Genomic DNA, 21,355 nt, shown 5'->3' with positions numbered 1-21,355 from the left:
GTCCAGGCTGAGATGGTCTTAGATGGAGATGAAGAACTTGTTGGGAACTGGAGTAAAGGTCACTCTTGCTATGCTTTAGCAAAGAAAATGGCAGCATTTTGCCATTGCCTTAGAGATCTGTGGAACTTTGCACTTGAGAGAGATGATTTAGGGTATCTCGTGGAAGAAATTTCTAGGCAGCAAAGCATTCAAGAGGAAGCAGAGCATAAAAGTTTGAAAAATTTGCAGGCTGGCAATGCAATAGATAAAAAAACCCATTTTCTGGGGGAGAAATTCAAGTTGGCAACAGAAATTTGCATAAGCAATGAGGAGAACTATGTTAATCACTAAAACAGTGGGGAAAATGTCTCCAGGGTATGTCAGAGACCTTCATGGCAGCTCCTCCCATTATAGGCCTAGAGGCCTAGGAGGGAAAAATGGTTTCCTGGGCAAGGCCCAGGGCCCCCCTTTCTGTGTGCAGCCTAGGGACTTGGTGCCCTGTGTCCCAGCTGCTCTAGACATGGCTAAAATGGGCCAATGTACAAATCAGGCTGTGGCTTCAGAGGGTGCAAGTGCCAAGCCTTGGCAGATTCCTGTGGTATTGGTCCTGCTGGTGCACCGAAGATAAGAACAGAGGTTTGGGAACCTCCACCTAGATTTCAGAGGATGTATGGAAACGCCTGGATCTCCAGGCAGAGGTCTGCTGCAGGGGCAAAGCCCTCATGGAGAATCCCTGCTAGGGCAGTGCAGAAAGGAAATATGGGGTCATATCCCCCACACAGAATCCCCACTGGCACACCACCTAATGGAGCTGTGAGAAAAGGGCCACCATCGTCCAGATCCTAGAATGGTAGATCCACCAACAGCTTGCAAAGTGCACCTGGAAAAGCCACAGACACTCTATGCCAGCCCATGAAGGCAGCCAGGAGGGGGGTTTTACCCTGCGATGCCACAGAGGTAGAGCTGCTCAAGGCTGTGGGAACCCACCTCTTGGATCAGTGTGACATGGATGTGAAACATGGAGTCAAAGGAGATCATTTTAGAATTTTAAGGTTTAATGACTGCCCTATTGGATTTTGGACTTGCATGGGGCCTGTGGTCCCTTTGTTTTGGCCAGTGTCTCCTATTTGGAACGGGTGTATTTACCCAATGCCTGTGCCCCAGTTGTATCTAGGAAGTAACTAACTTGCTTGTGATTTTGCAGGCTTATAGGTGGAAGAGACTTGTCTTGTTTCAGATGACACTTTGGACTTGGACTTTTGAGCTAATGCTAGAATGAGTTAAGACTTTGGGGGACCGTTGGGCAGGCATGATTGTGTTTTGAAATGTGAGGACATGAGATTTGGGAGGGACCAGGAGTGGAATTATATGGTTTGGCTGTATCCCCATCCAAATCTCATCTTGAACTGTAGTTCCCATAATCCCCACATGTCGTGAGAGGAAGTTTCTGGGAGGTTAATTGAATCATGGGGGCAGATACCCTCATGCTGTTTTGGTGATAGTGAGTGAGTTCTCATGAGACCTGATGGTTTTATAAGGGGCTTTTCCCCTCCTTTGCTCTGCACTTCTCTTTGCTGCTGCCATGTGAAGAAGGATGTGTTTGCTTCCCCTTCTGCCATGATTGTAAGTTTCCTGAGGCCTCCCCAGTCATGCTGACCTGTGAGTCAATTAAACCTCTTTCCTTTATAAATTGCCCAGTCTCAAGTATGTCTTTATTAGCAGCATGAGAACAGACTAATACAGGTAACAATTGACCATCCAAAAATTAGGAAAGACAAAAAGCCAAAACCATGAAAACATACTGATTTCTACATAGGCAATGCATGTTAAATGCTGCTGAAGTGTTTTATTGCTGATAAAAGGCATCATGTAGAAAGACAATGTTCCTCTTCTTATGATCATTGTAATGGTGAAGATGTCTGGTACTGCTGCAGACATCATGCAATTGGGAAATGGAGTGACCAGCAGGCCATGGATGGCACAGCAGAAAGAAGGAGAGCACTTGGGCCTTGATGTGGCAGTCACTACATCAACCAGCACTCAAACCACCTTCTTTCCTGATTATAAGAGAGAGTATCGTCTTTATACATAGATAGTGAATCAGGATGTTCTGTTACAACCAAAAGTGTCCGTTCTAGCTTCCATCCAAGAAGGAATAATTCCTACAGAACTGGTCCTCCCACTTTAAACAACTAGAAAACTGGACAAAAATACAAAATTACTATTTTCAGACAACAGACAACAGGAAGTAAAGGATGGAGAATCTTGAAAGGAGGAAAACAAATGAGGTGAGCCTAGTGGCTGCCCCATCTCTGCCTAGAGCAGGGAAAAATCAGTGAAACAAAAGACTGGTTCTTTGATAAGATTGATAAAACTGATAAGCCTGTAATACTCTGATCATAGTCTCTCAAGAAGAGAGAAGACACAGATTGCGCATCCCAGCAATGGAAGACAGTATCACTACAGAAACCACCTGCAGTTAAGGAATAAAAGAACATTTGAACAACTTTAGATAAGAAATTCCTTGAACCATGCAAATCACCAAACCTGAACAAAGAAGTAGAAATGATGAGTAAGCCTATATTAAATAGTTGAATTAAGTAAACAAAACAAAACAACAATAAAAAAAACCTTCCCACAAAGAAAAGGCCAGGTGCTGATAGCTTCACTAGTGAATTCTATCAAACTTTTAAGGAAGAAATAGCAATCCTACACAAACTTTCAGAAAATGGAAAAGCAAGAACGTCTTCCCCAACTCATTTTATAATTCACTTGGTGGCAGAGACAGGTCCAGTTCCACTTTGGTTCCTCAGTGCCTGTGATGAGTCAGGAGTGAACAAGCCAGTGAGGAAATGAAGTGGCCTTCTACTTCCTGCATGCTATGCCACCGGCTCTAAGTCAGTGTGGGTTCCCCTCTGCCTGGAGAGTGGTTGGCTCCTTGGTGCCCAGATGCCTGAGCTCTAGTCACTGAGAAATGAGTGACAGCTGGCAGTTGGTGGTACTTTCTAACACAATCAGTGCCTGGGACCTTTGCAACCTGCAAGCAGCCTCACATCTTGCCTCAATCAGCTTATTAACAGGAATAGGAACAGTCTCAATAGCAGAAAAGCAAATCAGTTTGTGATGGTTCCTAAAAAACATTCAGACTCACCAACTAGGCTCCTACTGATCCCCCAATGAATAGATTTTGAAGGCATTGTATGATCATGAGTTATTAGTGATGATGACTGACAAATATGCCACTCCAGTTCCCATTTTACTAAAAGGAACAAAAAAAGAAAATATTGCATCTTGAAAACAAATCTTGATGGTGATCCAGAACTATCCCTGTTCTGTTTCCTCATTGGAAGTGGTGGAGGGAGGGAATAGGAATTACAATGACAAGAATGAAGGAAACTGTTGAAAGCAAGGAATGCAATGATAGAAACTAACATTCTGAGATTAGGAAATATGTTGATCTGAAAGTGAGAAAATACTTGCCTAAATTTTGTTCCTTCTTTTTTTTTCCCTCTGAAACTTGGATACTTGGGCTGTTTATTGGGGTCCCTTTCTCTCCAGCCCATTTATTGGAGCAGGGCTTTGCAAAGCCGGTCTCCTAGCAGCCGAATGCAGAAGGCCCATTCATATTACAATGGAAGGAAAGGAAAGAAAGAGCTTGGTTTGTTTAAACTGCCTCTGTCTTCATTCACAGCCTGATGTCCGTGTGCATTGTGAGTCCACAATGGCACTAAAGGACTCATTGTGGCCGAAAACAAATCAAAATAAAATAAGGGATGCTAAGATAAAAGAGTCATGCAACAAAATTGCTTAAAAAATCTAAGTCTTACATCTGAGATTTATGTTACCTTTTGGCTGTGTGGCCTATTGACCGGTATTTATAACAACCGCTGGAGTTTAATAAACAAAAAGATAAATGGGAACTTTATGTACATTTTTAAAGGCCTTACACAGAAGGGGTGGGTGTGCTGGGTTGCTTTGGAAGCTGTTTAATAATTATTGTTCTTTGTTTGCACAACATTTGGGGAGCCACACTCCGCACTTTGTGTTTATTTTCCGTCTGATAAACATGCCTTCCCGATGCCCATGTGGGCCAACAGCTCCCCAGCACGGCCCCCAACCTCCACCCTGCCTGAACCAACATTAGAGGTTGCAATAACCCACGCCCAGTGCAGCAGGCAACAGGTGGAAAGTTGAATAACTTCACACGTTTTTCGGGGGTGGGGGCGGGGTGGGCGGGAGGGAAGGCTTTGGGAGCCGATTTAAGGATTAGATCAGATGTTATTGCTAGTGAAAAATTAAACAGCCCGGTGCTCTGGGGAGTACAGATTAATATATTTAGTGACTCTGTGCACACAAAGGCCGCTCATTGTGGCCACGTCTGAATGCCTGTGAATGGGATGGAACGCACGCAGCCGGTCACCGCAGGTGCCCACATCTGTTCTCCCCGGCAGATGCTCACAGAAAGGGAGGCGGGGGCGGCGGGGAAGGACGGCGCGTTCGAAAGCTTCCACGGCCGCGCTCCCCGGGACTCCTCCGGAGCAGCCTGGGGGGACGCGGGGTCCCGCGGGGACATTCGTGAAAGAGCGTGGAGGAAGCCCTGAGCCACACGCGCCCACGGCCAACCAACCCTGCACCCAGACAGGCCCAGGGGCCACTCCAGAGGCTGTGTCAGGCCCTGCGGGTGCGCGCCACGTTTCTGAGGTTATTGTTTGCGAGCCTCTGAGCGCCGGGCCTTGAAGCCCCCGCGTGCCCCCGCTCCCGGCGAGCGGAGCCCAGCGTGGGTGATTGACAGGCCGCCCTGGGAACCAGGAGCGACAGGTGCGGCGACCTCCCTGGGGTGGGCACGGCCCGTCCGCCCATCGCCCCTCTCAGCGCCTTTTCTTCCCCATTCACTTTTTTACAAAGTCACAGGCTGCGATTTCCAGGTGCGACGCCTCGACCTCCCGGATGCAGCTGGAAAGAAGCCGCCGCGCGGAGGCGGAGGGCGGCGGCCGCAGGGGGCCCGTACGGAGGGGCCTGGGCCGGAGACGCCCACCCCGCGCGGACTCCTGCAGCACCTCCTGGCGTCGGGATCCGGGGTCTCGGCGGGCCGCGCTCCTCCGGGAACGCGCGGTTTCCGCTAAGAGCGCACAAAGGGCGCGCCCCGGCCCCGCCCGCCGACCCCGGCCCCCAGGGCTCCGAGGTGTGCGCCGTCGCCTCGCACAGCCCGGGGCCGGGCTGGCTGCATCCGGTGAGGTGGGAATGCGGGCACGAGTCCCGCACGAGGCGGCGGCCGGGCGCGAGGCCGCGTGGGGCCGTCACGACGGCGACTGGGGTCCACCGGGAGGGCCCTGGCGCCGCCTTCCGCCCTCGCAGTGGCCCGGGGATGACCCGCCGCACGTCCCCGCCGCCTGTGCCCTCGCGCTTCGGGCCCGCACTGGTGCCCCTCCTAATGCTGCCCGGCGCCGCCACCACCTCCAGGGAGCCCTCAGGTGGGTTCACTCCCCGTCGCTGATCTCAGCGTCCGGCAATCTTCGCACTGAAAATAGCCCCTCCCTAGGCCACGCGGCCTCCTCCTAACCCCCTCACCCCCGGCCCCCCAGCTCCGGGTCCCGGCGCGTTCAGTCGGCGCGGAGTTCGAAGGGGCAGCTCCGGGGTTCGCACGGGGCGGGCCCGGAGCAGCTGCCGCGGTAATCTGATCCTGGGACAAAGGCGTGCCCGCCGGTGCTCCGGCCACAGGTAAACACGCGCTTTGTCATGGAGATAGGGCGCGGGACAGCCCCGGCAGATGATCCGCGGGTTCCAGGGGAAGGAGCCGCAGCGCAGAGGAGGGGGCGGGGGCCGGCTGCCGAGCCGTCATCTGCGCCGGGGCCGCCAGCTGAGCCACGCGACCCGCCCGTTCTCATGCAAATCAGCACATGCCTCCGCTGCTCGCCGCGGGCCTGGCCTCGGCCCCGGGCTGCACGCACGCGAGAGGTGGGCGTCTCGCGGGACCGTGGCGCCGTTCGGACTCCCCCCCAACAGCAAAACGACCCCCGACACGAACCAGGTGGGATTGGAGCCCGCCTTCCTGTTCTCTGCACGGCCGCGGATCCTGAGAAAGGAAAAGGGCGTGTGGCGCCGGGACCCCGCCGCACAGGGGAAGTCACTCGCCGGGTCTCCAGCGGCGCAGCCGCGGCCAGCGGGGAGACTTAGGAGCCGCTACGGGGCTGATTCCTTCGCCCCCGGCTGCTGTCCTCGTGCCCCCACCGTCGCCCACCCTCGCGCAGAGCTGCCGGCGCCGGGGGTCGCGCTCCTGCCCGCTTTGGAAGCGCCGCTGCCTGGGGGCCGCGCGCCTTGTGTGCACGCGGGCGGCGCTCACCTCCTTCCTGCCTGCGCCAGCGCTTGGGGAGCCTCGAGGGCCAAACATAAACCAGATCGGTGCCCCTTCCCTTTTCCAGGCTGTGACGAAGAATGGCTTCGTGGGCTTGTAAGTCCACGCGCGACAACCGAGTGTCCACACATCTGTGCACCCACTTGGGTGGGCGTGGCTGGGCAGGGAACATGGCCCAGTGAGTGTGTGTGTGGGGGGGGGGTAAGGTCTATGTTCACGTGTCCAAAGACAGCCTTAAGAAGTAAGCAGCAAGGAAGTATCCATGACAGCTCCATGACACAGAGGCTTCGCCCACGGACTCCTCTGAGAGCTCCCCGTATGGCAGCAAGCAGATCCATTCCTCTGCTACGTTAACTGCTTTCAGATTCCAAAACTGACGGATGGAGAATGGGCAGAGGGTGGTTGGTGCAGATGTGATACCAATACTAATTAATAAGCATGGTCTACGTCCCCTTCTTCTTCTTCATTTCAAGTAAGCTGGCATGTTTGATCAACACCAGATTTGCTGCCTGGAAGTTTTTTATCTTGTTGTTCTGAACAAGGACCCTAATTCTTCTTAGGAATAAGAGAACCTCTCTGTTGGGTATACAGTATTCAGTTGGTCTGAGGAAACACAAACCCCACTCAAGTCTCCAGACTTGTTTACACAGAAAACTGAACCTGTGGCTGGCCTAGAGTCTGAGCCTATTCTGGGCATTGTTTATTGCAATCTGCCCAGGCCCTCCTGCCCCCACCACAGTCACCACCACACACGAACCTGGAGAATAGAACCTTTCTTTGGAAAGGGGGGTTGGAATAGGATTGGATGACCATGGTATTAGGTCATGCACACACTGCTGAGGATGGCCACATTGGAATTTGATAAGATGATGGCCATAAGCTTTTATTCCCAGGTGGCCTAATAAAATGGTGAGGAGATAATCAGTGTCTCCAGCAAACAGAGAACTCCACATGTGGTTGCTGTGGCTGCAGCTCTGATCATTATACAGCCTGAGCTTACTCTAGTCACTGGAGGCTGCAGCTCTGATCATTATACAGCCTGAGCTTACTCTAGTCACTGGAGTTACTCAGCCTGTGGGGTTGTGCTGCCCGGAAAACAAAACAAAAAACACCACCACCAGGCAGCAAATTCCTCCTTCCACTTCTGTGTCTGATGTATTGGGTGCCTTCTAAGCCCTAATGAGCCTCACTTTGTACAGTAAATTTGCTGAGACATAAAAAAGTATTTAAAAGAAAGTTTCCTGTTTTTTCCTAATGAGCAAGGTGAGGATTTATAGTGTGGGGAGGAGGGACTCCGGCAGCCAGGGCCAACACTGAGGCAAGCCTATTTAACATGCCCTGGCTTAAGCTCCCTCCTGCATTTGTGGGGTTCAGAGTGCTTAGTTGTGGGAGTATAGAGACATGCAGTTAGGGAGTGAAAAAACGCCATTTGGTTCGGAGCAGATGGCTGGCTAGGGGGCTGATGGCGTCTAAAGGCGTGTCGTCCCCTCCAGCTCGAATCCCTAAGGGCTCCCCTTGTCTTCCCAATCAATGAAAATTAAAGTGCAAAGAAAGGATGAATAGTTGGACCTCGAGTCTCTCCTTTGTTCATCCCAGCTACTGGTGCGCAGGAGTTAAACTACAACAGGCTCCTATAGAAACGCTGAAGTTAAACAGTCTCCCAGTTAGCACAGCTTTTGAAAGAGAGAGGGAGAGAGGAACCAACTTGGGGATGGGGGGAGAGAAATGGGGGAGAGGAAGAAGAAGAAGGAGGAGAAGGGAGAAGAGGAAGGAGGTGGAGAAGGAGAAAGAGGAGGAGGAGGAGGAAAAGAAAAAGAACAGGAGGAGGAGGAAAGAGAGGGAGAAGAAGAAAAGGGCTTTCTGCTTGATTTCCCCAATACAGAATCGCGTGGCATAAATTAAGTTGGAAAAGAATGAACGCTTTGGGCAGGATTCTGATGGATTTTACGATGCCTTTCAGTTCCGCTTTGCCGCTGTAATCGAGAAATCTGTGCCATGTCAATTTAACAAATACTTGATACTGAGGGGGGTTTGTTAAAGATTTGGGGCAAGCCTTTTTTCCCCCAAGGTTTAAGCCCTTGCGCGTGGAACTTTTTATTTCCAGTTTTCTAAACAGGCATTCAAATGAGCCTGTTTTCCACTTCCATTTTCTAATTAAAAGGTTCCTGATATTTCATTTCTTACTGAAATCTACACTCAGTGTTACAGGCAGAGGATTCTGGATTCTGACCTCGCATTCTTTTCTTTTTTACATTTCTTCTACTCCTGAAACCCTCTCACCTACCCTCACCCCCAAGCACAGGGAACAGCTCCTGTGCCTTAGGGAAGCAGAATGCTCAGAAGTCAGCTTTTGGAGGAAACATCAACCTAGAGAAAAAAGGATCCTGACACTAGGTGGCAAGATTAAATTAGGATTTGAGCTGGCCCCTCCCTGTGGCGACAGCAAGTCCCTGTAGAGTCCAAAAAGGACACCATCATGGGGGTGGCAGCATCTTCTGAAGCCTCCATTTGCTCTGAACCAAACAGTAGGGGTTCACGGTGATCCCAGCCTGCCTTTCTCACCTGGCACTAAACATCATATGCTTGTTTCTTGTGGTTAACTCTTCGCTATTCCATGAGGCAACAGTGGAAAACCTAAAGTGGACATCTCTGTTGATCCTAAAACTTTACAGGTATTTGGGAAACAAGGTAGCAGAGACAGGCTGGGTCACTTGAAGAGGAGCCACAGAGTAGCAATTCCAGCTGCGTAGCAGCCGGAGGGCCTGCCCTGGAGGACTTCACCACGTGACCTTCAGATTTCTGGCTGCAGTGGTTGTCCTTGGTGTTTGAAGACTTTCCCTCTGCTTAGACACTTTGTGATCAAGACATCTGCCGGGATGAAAGTCTCGTTCTGCCTTGACGGTGCTCTGTTCTCACCAATAAGGCAGCTCTAACATACCTACAGTGAGGACACTGTGGCCAGGCCGCTTCCTTGGGGCTGAGCTACAATCAAAGGGAGCACTCCAACACTCACCTGGAACCCTAATGAAGCTACGGAGGTGTTGGGGGTGGTCAGGGAGCCGCTGGCGGGGATGGTAAAGAGAGGGAGAAGTGCAAAGCTAGGTGCCAGAGTAGGAGTCTATGCCCCAACTTATTTCTCCATCGTGCCTAGGAGGGCAATTTAGATAATTCATTGTGTGATACGTGTGTTCTCGGCCCTCCCAATAAACTCATTTCCCTTTAAAAAATGAAAACAAAAGTTCTAGTGTCTGATGGACGTGTAAAAACCTAATAAGGTGACGGTTGTGTAAAGGTTGTGGGTTGGGGGCCGGGGCTGGAGGGGGCTTTAGAACATGTGCCGGACATTGTTGCAGAGGCCGCGGCGCGCGCGGAGGGGAGCTCTTTCTCTCCGCATTGTGCGGGGAGCAGGTGCTGTCTGCATTACCATACAGCTGAGCGCACAAAGAGCCACTGATTCAGCCTCGCACAATAACAGGCTGCCTTAATGACAGCCACGCGAACGACACACACCAAACTCACTTCTTACCAGGCGGAGGGAGGCCGAGGGGGATACCCGGCAGAGAGGGGCCGAGACCCGGGGAAGGTGGCGGCGGCCGAGGATCCTGTGGGGGAGGGCGCGTGTCTATGGGGGGAGTTGAAGGCCAGGTTCTCCTGGCTCCGGGGATATGCTGCCCGGCCCCCGGGCCCCCACTCCCAGTGGCCGCGGACCACGAGAGGACACCGAGGGCGCGGGGATGCCGGTGTCCCAGGGGGCGTCCTGGCCCCGCCAGCGCGTCGGCTGTGCACTCCCCGAGGCTCAGTCGCCATCCTGGGCCAGGAGGTGTCCCCGCGTCGGACCTCCCCAAACTTCCGAAAATGCCACTCCACTCTCGCAGCCCTCGGCCCACCGCTCCGCCCGCCCCTTTCCTACGATGCTCCCCGAATCGCCACCCCCGCCTCCGCCCCCGAGAGACTCCTCCTTAGGAAGCGCCTGCCCCGAAGAAGGGGCGGCCCGGCCAAGAGCTCAGGCCTCGAACTTCATCCTCTTGCTCGCAGCCGCCCCCCCCAAGCTCCCGGGACGCTGTCGGCGCAAGGAGACCCCTCGGCTGGCGCCGCAGCCCGGAGTTTCGGAGGCCGCGTCCCGCCGCTCAAGTGGGGCCCGCAGCGCCGCCCCCCGCGTGTGGCCGAGGGTCTCTGGGCGTCTGCGGCCCGGGAGGGCGTGCGGAGGGGACGGGGCGGCGGCACCAGCTCCAGAAGCAGGGGGATTCTTGCGGTGAACATTTTGCAGGAATGTAAATGAGTGCGTTTTGTGTGGCGAAGGAGGAAGGGGGGGCTGGGGGCGGGGGCAGGGGAGGACTGGGGGGGCGGGGAAGGGTGGGGGCGGGGAGGAGGGTTGCACATTTTACAGCTCACTGACCATTTGGCGATCCATTGAGAGGAGGGTTTGGAAAAGTGGCTCCTTTGTGACAGCTCTCGCCAGATTGGGGGGCTGCTGATTTGCATCTCATTAGCCATGCGGGCGGCCGGCTGAATATAAGGGCGGCAGGCGCCGGCGAGAGCCAGATCCTCTGCGCGCACCCGCGGAGACCCGACCCGGCCGAGGGCAGAGGGCAGGGGAACCCGGGCAGCCGCGGCGCAAAGCCTCCTCCCACGGCCCGGCCCCTCCGGTCCTGCGCGTGTGTACTGGATGGCATTGGCTGGATTCATCGGAAAGACGCGGATCTTTGCTGTGACACCGGAGATCAGAGCCCGGAGTGCTCCCGGAGCAACCGCCGCCGCCGAGTGACACCGGGCCGCGATCCACAGGGGCCGCCGCGCACACCCGCCGCCGCCGACCGTCCCCTCCGCGCGCGCCGCGGGGCCTGGATTATCGCCGCGCCCGTGAGATTTCCAGACCGCGGCTTTCTAATCGGCTCGGGAGGAAGCTCTGCAGCTCTCTTGGGAATTAAGCTCAATATCTGGACTCTCTCTCTTTCTCTTTCTCCCCCTCCCTCTCCTGCGAAGAAGCTTAAGACAAAACCAGGAAGCCGGCGACCCTCACCTCCTCGGGGGCTGAGAGGAAGGAGGAAAACGAAAGTCGCCGCCGCCGCGCTGTCCCCCGAGAGCTGCCTTTCCTCGGGCATCCCTGGGGCTGCCGCGGGACCTCGCAGGGCGGATATAAAGAACCGCGGCCCCGGGAAGAGGCGGAGACCGGCTTTTAAAGAAAGAAGTCCTGGGTCCTCCGGTCCGGGGCGCTTGCGAGGGCGCTTTTCTGCCCACGCTCCCCGGGGCCCATCGATCTCCCGCGCGTCCGCCGCTGTTCTAAGGAGAGAAGAGAGGCCCCCCCAGGCTCGCGCGTGGGGCGAAGCAGCATGGGCGGTCGGTGCGCGCTGGCCCTGGCGGTGCTCTCGGCCTTGCTGTGTCAGGTAGGCGGGCAGGTGGGGGCGCCGCAGCCCTGCGGGGTCTCACGGGGAGCCAGGGCGCGGGGCAGGAGCGCGCGGGGAGGGGCGGACAGCGCCACGGGCCGCGCCAGCCACAGCCCGGAAGATGAATCCCGGGGGCAACGACCCCAGCGCCGGCCGTGCAGCGAGCGCGCTCGGCCCCGGAGCCCTTCCAGGCTCCGCGCACACTCCCCACCCAGGCCCCACGCCCCCTTGCTCGGGCGGGACCCGCGTCTTCACGCCCCCGCCCTCCCCTGCACAGGTCTGGAGCTCCGGGGTGTTCGAGCTGAAGCTGCAGGAGTTCGTCAACAAGAAGGGGCTGCTGGGGAACCGCAACTGCTGCCGCGGGGGCGCGGGGCCGCCGCCGTGCGCCTGCCGGACCTTCTTCCGCGTGTGCCTCAAGCACTACCAGGCCAGCGTGTCCCCCGAGCCGCCCTGCACCTACGGCAGCGCCGTCACCCCCGTGCTGGGCGTCGACTCCTTCAGTCTGCCCGACGGCGGGGGCGCCGACTCCGCGTTCAGCAACCCCATCCGCTTCCCCTTCGGCTTCACCTGGCCGGTGAGTGCCGCACCTGCGGGCGCCGGGCCGGGCCTGAAGCGGGGCGGGCTGCAGGACGCGCTGAGATCCCGCCTTGGGCGCTCGGTGGCGGGACCTCGGGGACCCCGCGAGGCGCAGGTGGGCGCTGCGATCTGCCTAGCGGCGGCCCCAGGACTCCAGCCCAGCAGCGCGGACACCTCGTCCCGGGGCCCCGCGGGCTGCAGGAGGGGACCGCGCTGGGACGAGGAGGAGAGGCCGAGCGCGCCCGGGAGATTTCCGTATCCGGCCTCTGTGCCAGGTCCCCAGTCAGAGGCGCCCCTTCACGTGGGAAGGTTCTGGTTTCCCGACTCCTAGACGCGTTGGTGACGCAATTACCCGCGCAGCGCGACCGCTCCCACCCGGAGCGTGCCCATCCCCCCCAAAAATGACAACGGCCCTCGGGCCTCTTCCACCCCATCCTGCCTGCATTCTCTCTCTCTCTAATTAAAAAAACAACGTAATATCCTGTAGTACAGGCTGAAAAAACACGTCAGGAAACTACTCTTTAAAAAGTTCTTCCATTTCCTTAGGGAAGGTGAGGGCAGGCAGGAGATGCCTGGAGACCCCCTCCAGACATGCTGCCCCAGACCTGCAGCCTTCGGGCCTCTGCTGCTGACCTGGTTGTTAGGAATGACTGCTTTTTGCCTTTTTCTTTTCGTTGCGTTTCTGGGTTGTCTTACGTCTTCTCCCCTCTCTCCCAGGGCACCTTCTCTCTGATTATTGAAGCTCTCCACACAGATTCTCCTGATGACCTCGCAACAGGTAAAAACAAAACCCAAACCCCAAAACTGCTTCCCCCAGTTAATAGCTTTGGACTTTGCCCACCTATCCCCCAACCACACCTGGACAGCTTTCATTCTGCACGTGCCCCAGAAAGTTCAGGGTGGAGCGGCTTGGGCCTCCTTCCTGTGCTGAATGTCTCGGTCCACCCCCGCTCTGTCCCGAGTCTCAAGGTTCTCGTTCAGAACCAACCAGGAGCATCTTCTCCCCATAGAAAACCCAGAAAGACTCATCAGCCGCCTGGCCACCCAGAGGCACCTGACGGTGGGCGAGGAGTGGTCCCAGGACCTGCACAGCAGCGGCCGCACGGACCTCAAGTACTCCTACCGCTTCGTGTGTGACGAACACTACTACGGAGAGGGTTGCTCCGTTTTCTGTCGCCCCCGGGACGATGCCTTCGGCCACTTCACCTGTGGGGAGCGTGGGGAGAAAGTGTGCAACCCTGGCTGGGAAGGGCCCTACTGCACAGAGCGTGAGTCTCTGGGAAGGCACCGCTGGCTCACTCGTCCACGAACACGGACCGCGCGCAGGGACGGGGCTTCCTGAGCCACGGGGAGCTTGGGACTGTAGAGATGTTCTGGCGGGGAAACTGAGGCCCAGAGGACAGAAGTGGATTGCTATAAGTCACAGCTCCTCGGGGCGGGGAGGGGGGTTGGGGTCAACGCAGACATTGTAACATCCAAGGCTGTGTTTATCCACTATCAGAACTGCCTTTCTTAATCAGGGAGGATTTTAGAGACAGGGCCAGGGGTCAGGAAGTAAAGCCAGTGCTACCCCCAGGGTGTGTGTATTAGAGAGGGAGAGGAGGAAGGAAGGGAGGAACACAGAGCTTGTGTGTCAGGGGCACGCTTTCAACCCGAGTTCCCAGTGCTGTGACAGCATCGCACTGGGAAACGTTCCATTTTCTCTCTCAAGCTGGTGTGCTTGACCTCTCTGGAGCAAACGCCTTTCCGGATGCTCCCTGTGACGCGCACTGTCTATGCTGGCCAGTGGGCAGGCTTTCACTCCTGTGGGCTGCTGAGGCCGGGTCTCCAAGGCCTGTGTGGGCGAGGGGTGCACAGCCCCGTCTGGCTTGAATGCTCACGCAGCACCTTGTCTGGAAAAGCAATGTCTTCCCAATAGTGACAGAGGCTCTGCCTGCCTGATTAGTAGGTATTGATGTGTCAATTTCATGGCAGGCAGGTGACTAGGGCAGGGGTTGGGGCCGTGCTGGCTCCTGGTTCTGGTTCAGGGGGACCTCAGGAGCCCTCTCTCCAGCTTACTGAGGCCTCGCCTGCACGCCTGGCCGTCCCAGCCCGTTGGTACCAATTTCTCTGCAGCTGAGGATGAGTAGGCCCTGGAGCTGCCCAGAAACTCCAGGGAACTGTCATTCTCCTTCCTTGGAACTGGACAGCCTTGGAGAGGGGCTCTGGGAGGCCCAGAACCTCTGGCAGGAGCTGGGTAGTGCCTGGGGTTCCCATTCACTGAGTGCCTTGATGTCCTTGCTCCTTAGCTTCCCAAATTCCCTCCAGAACTCACTGAGCTCAAAAAAAAAAAACTTGTGGAGCTGCTTGTTAATGAGTTTCATAACCAGGCAGTGAGAGCCAGCTCCAAGCCTCAAGCCCACTGTCTACCCCCTGCCCCGCGGGAGCCTCTGGCCAGTCTGCTGCCTCCCACCCTGCCTCTTCTTCACCACAGGGTAGCCAGAAACTTAAACTTTTTTCTTCAAACACTGAAGTCTTTCCCCGCCCCCAGCTCGCGCGTGCCGTAGATTAGATCTCTCCGCGGATAGGCGCAGGAACACCAGCCGGCTCCCATTGGCGGAAGGGGTGTGTGTGTGTGTGTGTGCGCGTGCGTGCGTGCGTGTGTGTGTGTGTGTGTGTGTGTACACGCGAGGGGTGTGTGTGAGGAGGTGGGGCCGGGGGCGCGGGGGAGGCCGGCATTGTTGCGCTGGGGCAGCTGCCGTAGAGGACAGACAATGGAGCAGCTGTCCTGCCCTGGCACTCTGCATACCAGCTGTCCACTCTTATCTGCACACACACTTTCTGGGATATTAAGAGGTGGAGCTTTGTGCATAGAATTGGGAAGTGGGGGAGGAGGAGGGGGAAGACTTCTGACCCTCTCTTAGAAGAAAAGGGGATAGGGTGGGGGTGGGGGCTTCCGAGAGCCCTTTTGTCCTTGAGCCACTGTGTTGAGAAGAATGCTCATCCCCAGGGCTGAGTCAAGTCCCAGGCTACTAGGCAGGGGGGTCAGTCCTCCACAACCTGGGAAGATTAACTCAGTTGGGATTTGCTGACTGAAGCCGGCGTCCGGCGAGTTGTGTCCTGGCCCCAAGGGCAGCAGCCCTGTTGGGAGGTACTTGGCGTGGGGCTTGACCCTGTTTTTCCTTTGCTTGTAGCGATCTGCCTGCCTGGATGTGATGAGCAGCATGGATTTTGTGACAAACCAGGGGAATGCAAGTAAGTCTGCACAAGGTGGTGTTTTGTTTTGTTGCCTTTTCTTGTTATCCTTTCACACCTGGTGTATTTGTAAAAACAGCCCCAGGTGATCATTTGAAAAACTCCAGTAAGACCGATTGAGCAGGGGCCGTTTTCTTGTGTTTCTACTTAATCAGTGTTTGGCAGCATGTAAGGTCATGGAGTTGTCATTCATCTAAGCCCCTTAACGGCTATGAGAATTTACACATAGTAGTTTAAAAAGAGTTGGCACAGGAAATGATAGTATAGTTCAATGGTTCTCAAATGTTGCCTCATCCTAGAATCACTCAGGGAGTGATTTTTGAGATGCTGACACTGGGGCTGCCCTAACACCCATGAAGCCAGAACCTCTGGTGGGGCCCAGGCCCAGGCTGCAGCTCCCAAGGTGACCCAGTGTTTTGCTAATCTGGAGAACCAGAGGCTCGCTGGTGCTGCGGGAGGGTGGTTTCTAGGGTGAGAATGTCCACTGCAAAGCCAGCAACAGTCAGCGTCCATCTGAGTCTTCTGCTTTTCTCCAAGGTGCAGAGTGGGCTGGCAGGGCCGGTACTGTGACGAGTGTATCCGCTATCCAGGCTGTCTCCATGGCACCTGCCAGCAGCCCTGGCAGTGCAACTGCCAGGAAGGCTGGGGGGGCCTTTTCTGCAACCAGGGTAAGCCTTCTCTCCCTGAGGCGGCCTGCCCCCTCCAGAGCAGCCCTGGACTTCCCTGGCTGTTTGATCACTGGAAAAATAAAGTCTTCCTGCATCTGACGTCGAGCTTCCTATCTCCTACTTTTCCTGTCCCCACCCCTCACAGACCTGAACTACTGCACACACCATAAGCCCTGCAAGAACGGGGCTACCTGCACCAACACGGGCCAGGGGAGCTACACGTGCTCCTGCCGGCCTGGGTACACAGGTGCCACCTGCGAGCTGGGGATCGACGAGTGTGACCCCAGCCCTTGTAAGAACGGAGGGAGCTGCACGGTGAGTCGGAGGCTGCATGGCATCTTACCCCGAAGCTGGGGTGCCCTGGTGTTGAATGGAGCCTGTGGGCTCCTTGGAGCAACTCTGGAAAGCCTTTTCTGACCCCTCCATCATGTAGGATCTCGAGAACAGCTACTCCTGTACCTGCCCACCCGGCTTCTACGGCAAAATCTGTGAATTGAGTGCCATGACCTGTGCGGACGGCCCTTGCTTTAACGGAGGCCGGTGCTCAGATAGCCCCGATGGAGGGTACAGCTGCCGCTGTCCCGTGGGCTACTCCGGCTTCAACTGTGAGAAGAAAATTGACTACTGCAGTTCTTCACCCTGTTCTAATGGTAAGGGGGCAGCTGGCGATCGCTCAGAGACTGGGGCGAGTGGTTAATACTGAGATGGCATTAAAAACAAGCATTTGTGAGCGACCTCGAGTTGATGAAGCACTTTTATCCAGACCGCCAGGAATTCTCGATGGAAACTCTGTCTTTGAGTCTGGAAAGGCCTGGGGAGTGAGAGAGGCCGGTGCATTGGTTACGAAGTTCTCTGTGGAAACCTAGACCGAGCAGTGAATGACTTGCTCAGGGCCACGAGGTGCTTGGGGCACCTGAGGCTGCCTGGGGTTCAGTAAGTGATGCCCACAGGCCCCGGCCACTCCAGCTTGGGAGGATGGCCCAGCTGTGTGGCCACCCAGCACAGCAGTCGGGGGTGTCCCTGAGTGAGGACAGAGAGCCTCCTGCTAGCAGTGAGGGGCTGGCTGCCCAAAGCAGACACACAACAAGGAGATCTGGGCCCCAGATGTGCCGGAGCATTCTGGAATGGTCATCCTTCCCCTCCCTCTCTCCCTCCCTCCCCTGTTGTCAGTGCCTGCTTCTCTCACTCGCTGTGTAACTGTGGGCAAGGACACCCTCGTTAAGCCTCAGTTTCCCCATCTGAAACCTGGGTCGAGTGGCACATGCTCTTGTCCGGCTGTTGTGGCGACTAATGCAGTCACCAGGCAGAGTGTTCTGCACAGCGCCTGTCCAGATGCTGGCCATGGAGTTTCTGACTTGTAGAGCTAGACCTGGACGCCTCTCGTATTTGAGGTCCTAGACCATGTTGCCTTGCGCTGGGGACTCATTCAGGCCACCGACTGTCTTTGGTTTGTCTGGTTTCTACAGTGACAGACAGATAGATGCTTCAGAATGACTTTTTGGTGAACAAACCTACAAGGAGACACATGACGCTCATGTCCCTGTGTTCCAGGTGCCAAGTGTGTGGACCTCGGTGATGCCTACCTGTGCCGCTGCCAGGCCGGCTTCTCAGGGAGGCACTGTGATGACAACGTGGACGACTGTGCCTCTTCCCCATGCGCCAATGGGGGCACCTGCCGGGACAGCGTGAATGACTTCTCTTGCACCTGCCCGCCCGGCTACACGGGCAGGAACTGCAGTGCCCCCGTCAGCAGGTGCGAGCACGCACCCTGCCACAATGGGGCCACCTGCCACGAGAGGGGCCACCGCTATGTGTGCGAGTGTGCCCAGGGCTATGGGGGTCCCAATTGCCAGTTCCTGCTCCCAGAGCTGCCCCCAGGCCCAGCGGTGGTGGACCTCACTGAGAAGCTGGAGGGCCAGGGCGGGCCATTCCCCTGGGTGGCCGTGTGCGCTGGGGTCATCCTTGTCCTCATGCTGCTGCTGGGCTGTGCCGCTGTGGTGGTCTGCGTCCGGCTGAGGCTGCAGAAGCGCCGGCCCCCAGCTGACCCCTGCCGGGGGGAGACGGAGACCATGAACAACCTGGCCAACTGCCAGCGTGAGAAGGACATCTCAGTCAGCGTCATCGGCGCCACGCAGATCAAGAACACCAACAAGAAGGCAGACTTCCACGGGGACCACAGTGCCAACAAGAACGGCTTCAAGGCCCGCTACCCGGCGGTGGACTATAACCTCGTGCAGGACCTCAAGGGTGACGACGCCACCGTCAGGGACGTGCACAGCAAGCGTGACACCAAGTGCCAGCCCCAGGGCTCCTCAGGGGAGGAGAAGGGGACCGCGACCACACTCAGGGGGTACGTGCTGTGGGCCGGGCATCAGGAGGGGGGTACCTGGGGGTATCGATCCGTTTCTCTTTCCAAATGTTCTCATGCATTCATTGTGGATTTTCTCTATTTTCCTTTTAGTGGAGAAGCACCTGAAAGAAAAAGGCCGGACTCGGGCTGTTCGACTTCAAAAGACACCAAGTACCAGTCGGTGTACGTCATATCCGAGGAGAAGGATGAGTGCGTCATAGCAACTGAGGTCAGTGCAGGCAGCAGCCGCCCCCTCCTCGGCATGGGAGCACCTGAAGCCGCAGCACGGGAATCTGTCTCAGGCTAACTTCCCATTTGTCTTGTGGCCCCTCCAGGTGTAAGATGGAAGTGAAATGGCAAGACTCCCGTTTCTCTTAAAATAAGTAAAATTCCAAGGATATATGCCCCAACGAATGCTGCTGAAGAGGAGGGAGGCCCCGTGGACTGCTGCTGAGAAACCGAGTTCAGACCGAGCAGGTTCTCCTCTTGAGGTCCTCGACGCCTGCCGACAGCCTGCCGCGGCCCGGCCGCCTGCGGCACTGCCTTCCGTGATGTCGCTGTTGCACTATGGACAGTTGCTCTTAAGAGAATATATATTTAAATGGGTGAACTGAATTACGCATAAGAAGCATGCACTGCCTGAGTGTATATTTTGGATTCTTATGAGCCAGTCTTTTCTTGAATTAGAAACACAAACACTGCCTTTATTGTCCTTTTTGATACGAAAATGTGCTTTTTCTAGATGGAAAAGATGTGTGTTATTTTTTGGATTTGTAAAAATATTTTTCACGATATCTGTAAAGCTTGAGTATTTTGTGATGTTCATTTTTTATAATTTAAATTTTGGTAAATATGTACAAAGGCACTTCGGGTCTATGTGACTATATTTTTTGTATATAAATGTATTTATGGAATATTGTGCAAATGTTATTTGAGTTTTTTACTGTTTTGTTAATGAAGAAATTCCTTTTTAAAATATTTTTCCAAAATAAATTTTATGAATGACAACCAGAAGGCAGAGTGGACGTGCGCTCACTCACCTGTGGCCCGAGGGGCTGAGGGCAGAGGTGGCCTTGGTGTTTCTCTTTTCAAGGCTTTGATTTCCCTGGATCCATGAGAAGCAGCCCGTTCCTCTCTCCATCAGGAAGCTGCTTGTTGGCCATCATGAGGTGACTTGGTAAGAGCAGGCACACGCATGAAGCAGCCGTGATTTTCTAATTCCATCCCCTGATGCATTTATTAGTTCTTTCCACAGAAAGAATAAGCATTCCTCATTCATTCATTCATTCATTCATTCATTCATTCATTCATTCATTCATGTCAGTGTAGACTTGTGAGTGATTTTGTACCTAGTGGGTCATAGCTGTCATGATTTTGTCGCCGTTTGACACCAACATGGCCCCAGACTGGGCGTGGGAGTCACGGAAGCTGCTCCTCTGCTTCCTGTTCATGGGCAGCCCTGTCTCTAAGCACGTCCCGCCTTCTGGCTCAGCAGGACCCCACGGGCTCCTTGTGGGCTGACCCCCCTCCGGCCCTGGTATTTGCCGCTTTTCCCCCACTAAGCCCTGGTTCGTTTTAGTGAAAACGGTAGTGATTGTATTTTTAACTTGTGCGTACCTCAAAGCATTGAGTGGTTCCCGGGATGGAAAGAGGGCGACCTGTGTAGCAGGAGCTGCACGGAGGGACTGGCGTTCATTCCCCTCAGACAGGACTCTGCTGTGCCTTTCCTCCTTGCATTAAGGGCACATTAAATACAGAGACCAGCAACACCAGCAAAGAGAAGTGTTTTGCTAAGAACATTGAGCTTCAATCTGATGACAGCTCTCAGTCTAATTACCAGTTACAGAAACACAGGGGACTGAAAACTCCTTCCTCAATGCCCCACAGATCTGTGCAGCTGAATCCAGGGAACTCTGTAGCCAAATAAATTGCAAGGAAAAAACAAGAAAATAGTGAAGGGGAACCTACAGATTCAAAGAGACACAGACATATCAATCCATCACAGCGTCTGGATCTGGTTCCTGTTTCAAACAGTTAAAAACATTTATGAACCCACTGGAGAAACGTAAACGCTGACTGGGATATCCAAGTGATTTTAAAGTGTATTTGCTAAATATTTTAGATGTGATGTGTTACTACTCTTCAGTTTAAAAAGAGCCATTATCTTTTAGAGAAAAATTCTGAAATATTTATGGATGAAACAATACGAGGTCTGGGATTGATTCAGAGCCCCCCCGCCGTGGGCACGGTGGCACGAGGAGTCCCACGGGCACTGCTGGGGGTCGCTGCAGCTGGGAGTGGCCCACGGGGGCGCTTATTTCACTGTTCTTTCCTCTGTCGTATACGTTTGAAACTTCCCATAAGCAAAAGCATTAAGCTGGATTATACAGCGAATACACGCACACACAAACACGTCAGCTTCCTGGTGTGTATGGACCGCCGTGTCTATTACGGGACCTACAGCAGAATGCATCTTAGGGAGGCTTGCTGTGGTTGCATATGCACACTGCAGATGAGAAATCTTATAAGACCCAAACTAACCCAATTAAACTGGGTGGAGAATGGGAATCTGGTCAAGGATGTTGGCACCAGAGTCTCGGGGATTCTGATTCAGAGCCCGCCGCTCGCTGGTGGCGCGCCTAGGTGATTGCCCACGCTGCTGAGTCCTTGAAAGGGAAACTGGTGTCTGCAGCAGGGCTGGGGGCACCTCCTCCCCGTCTGTAGGGGAGGGTGCTTTTCAGGGCACGGTTCTGCGCATGTGCTCAGCTGGCGCCAGCGAACGGCTTCCGGCTGCTTTTAGCCCGGAGTTCAA

The 21,355-nt window shown here is 55.0% G+C and overlaps 1 protein-coding gene across 1 annotated transcript; it reads left to right on the top strand.

Annotated features, from left to right (window-relative positions):
- The first annotated feature begins 10,721 nt into the window (after positions 1-10,721).
- Positions 10,722-19,551, top strand: DLL1 (delta like canonical Notch ligand 1). Its single transcript, XM_032162605.2, has 11 exons — positions 10,722-11,715; positions 11,993-12,289; positions 13,009-13,069; positions 13,302-13,559; positions 15,465-15,525; positions 16,063-16,193; positions 16,339-16,508; positions 16,627-16,843; positions 17,745-18,543; positions 18,655-18,772; positions 18,879-19,551. Exons 1-11 carry the CDS (start codon positions 11,662-11,664, stop codon positions 18,882-18,884), a joined length of 2,172 nt encoding a protein of 723 aa, XP_032018496.1. The 5' UTR covers positions 10,722-11,661; the 3' UTR covers positions 18,885-19,551.
- Positions 19,552-21,355: the final 1,804 nt, after the last annotated feature.

The sequence above is a fragment of the Hylobates moloch genome, unplaced genomic scaffold (genome assembly GCF_009828535.3).
Source record: "Hylobates moloch isolate HMO894 unplaced genomic scaffold, HMol_V3 SCAFFOLD_2, whole genome shotgun sequence".
NCBI lineage: Eukaryota > Metazoa > Chordata > Mammalia > Primates > Hylobatidae > Hylobates > Hylobates moloch.
The sequence above is the reverse complement of the archived record's forward strand: the minus strand, read 5'-3'. Positions and strand labels throughout refer to the sequence as shown.

Excerpts from the sequence above, each read along its gene's own strand:
- DLL1 (XM_032162605.2), top strand. The coding sequence starts at position 11,662 with ATGGGCGGTCGGTGCGCGCTGGCCCTGGCGGTGCTCTCGGCCTTGCTG. Across the intron at positions 12,290-13,008 it reads CCTTCGGCTTCACCTGGCCG|GGCACCTTCTCTCTGATTAT; the intron begins GTGAGTGCCGCA and ends CCTCTCTCCCAG. Across the intron at positions 18,544-18,654 it reads ACCGCGACCACACTCAGGGG|TGGAGAAGCACCTGAAAGAA; the intron begins GTACGTGCTGTG and ends TTTTCCTTTTAG.